This window comes from Panthera uncia, unplaced genomic scaffold (genome assembly GCF_023721935.1).
Source record: "Panthera uncia isolate 11264 unplaced genomic scaffold, Puncia_PCG_1.0 HiC_scaffold_2233, whole genome shotgun sequence".
NCBI lineage: Eukaryota > Metazoa > Chordata > Mammalia > Carnivora > Felidae > Panthera > Panthera uncia.
Genome location: NW_026058947.1, coordinates 7914 through 10161, shown reverse-complemented (window position 1 = coordinate 10161; position 2248 = coordinate 7914). Strand labels below are relative to the sequence as shown.

The following is a 2248-nucleotide window of genomic DNA, read 5'->3' as shown; positions in this document are numbered from 1 at the left end:
GTTTTATTCAAGTATGGAGATACACAATGCTACATTGGTTTCTGGTGTACGACACAGAGGCTAGACAAGTCTGTACGCTATGCTGTGGTCACCACAAGTCACAAGTGTAGCTCCCGTCTGTCCCCACAGGCACCATGACAAGAGCACTGACTGTGTTCCCTATGCTTTCATCACAGTGACTTATTCGTTCCATAACTGGGAACCTGTCCCTCTCATTCCTCTTCGCCTGTTTTTTCCATCCCCTTTGCCCACCTCCTGTCTGGCGACCACCAGTGTGTTCTCTGCATTCACGTGTCTGTTTATGCTTTTGTTGTTTGTTGTTTGTTTTGTTTTTCAGGTTCCATACATAAATGAAATCCTCGTCATATGGCCTTGGTCTTTCTCCGTCTGACTTATTTCACCTACACAATACCGTCACGGTTCACCCATGTTGTTGCAAATGGCAATATTTCCTTCTCTTCAATGGCTGAGTAAAATTCCATTGTATGTGTAGACCACATCTTCTTTACAGGATTAGAAGCTCATATGTGCTGTGAATTTACAAAAGTCTATTTGGTGCTCGAACCCCAGACACTTTTAAGAATTCTTCTCAGTCATATTTGCTGTGGGGGTAGTGCGTATGTAATGCCATCTGGAGAATATTGTACAAGAGGGATTAGTGTAAGTGGTAATGAAGAAGTTCAGAGAGTACAAAAACAAAAAATAATTTCTACACGGTACCAAATATTACCGTATTGAAAAACAGCAAAATTTGTTAGCTCCAAAATGTATTCAACTTGTGTTGTCACAAATGTGCCTCCATTGCTGACCCTTCAGTGACGAAATGTAATTGACCCAGGCACACAGCGGGGAGCGTCTGGACGGGGTGCAGGTCTGCTCTCCCTTTCGTCTTACTGCTCAGAGGGCACTGTGATCACCTCCGTTCCCGTGCGGGTCATGCCGCGCTGGGCTGTCGCAGCTGAGGGGCCACGACATGGTCCAGAGCCCGCAGCTGCATGTTATGCCCTGACTTCTCCAGCGTCTGCCTCGTAGGGCCACTGAGAGCCTCTGCTGTGTCTGCTCCCCACTCAGGCCACACATGTGGAGGGAGGTGACGCGCCAGACAGAAGGTTTGTGTTCGGGGCTGAACCACCGTGCGAGGAGCATGTGTAGCTTGGTAGCAGTAATAAACTCCGACGTCGTCAGCCTCCACCCTGCTGATTCTCAGGGTGAAATCTGTCCCTGACCCGCTGCCACTGAACCTGTCTGGGACCCCAGAGTCCCGGTTGGAAACCTTATAGATCAGGAGCCTTGGAGACTGGCCTGGCTTCTGCAGGTACCAATGTAAATAGGTGTTTCCATTACTGTGCAGGAGGCTCTGACTGGCCCTGCAGGAGATTGAGGCTGGCTCTCCAGGGGTGATGGGCAGGGACAGAGGGCTCTGAGTCATCACGACATCCCCACTGGATCCTAAAATAATGAGAGAGAAGCACAACGTTATGCAGAAACCTTAGAAGCCATTTTTATGATTTAAAATGTTTTTGTATTTAAGGCTAAATCACTTTTGGTGATTTGATTCATCCTCTAAATGTATCCAGTTTCCAAAGAATTGCAGGCACAAAGTGGCCTCTTCCTTTCCAGCATCTCACTAAAGCACTGCTCTTTGTTCCTTTCAGTTTCCTCTTGATTTCCCAGGCCCCCAAATTAAATTCCCCTGCTGGAGGGCAGTCCCACCTGTGGACAGAACACACGTGGGGAGCAGTAGCGCCCCCAGAGCTCTCCCTCCACACCCCGCTCTCCTTTCTCATCCCCCCTCTGCCCTCACCTGGGATCCAGAGCATCAGCAGCCCCAGCAGCTGAGCAGGGAACCTCATTTTGAGAAGCTGAACTGATGAGTCCTAACAGGTAAAGAGAAGGTCAGAGCTGGCCTTTATGTCAGAGGGAAGGTCCTCCCCAGGGGACAAGATGCAAATTCCCTGGTGGGTGTGGCAGAGTGGAAAGAGCCAAAGGCAGGGGGCACAGGTGCCTCTCCCTTGAGCAAAATAACTGCAAATGTCTTCTGTGTTGGGAGGAAAACCAACAGACAAATTCCTTACTGCCTGAGTGGGCAGAAGGATCTAACTGTAAAGGTCAGGATCTCTGGGGGGACACGGTGCCCATAGCCCCACGGTTCTGAGAAAGCTCCAGATACCCGGAAGGTGTAGACTTAAGTGTCCAGAGTCAGTTTCTGGCAGGTGAATGGCCGTCCTGCTTGGATTCCTCTCAGCTA

At 49.6% G+C, this 2248-nt stretch overlaps 1 gene segment (V, D, J or C); it reads right to left on the bottom strand.

Annotated features, from left to right (window-relative positions):
- Positions 1-934: 934 nt before the first annotated feature.
- On the bottom strand, positions 935-1901 carry LOC125917690 (immunoglobulin kappa variable 2-30-like). The segment is given in 2 exon segments: positions 935-1449; positions 1805-1901. Coding segments are annotated over 2 exon segments (564 nt in total).
- Positions 1902-2248: the final 347 nt, after the last annotated feature.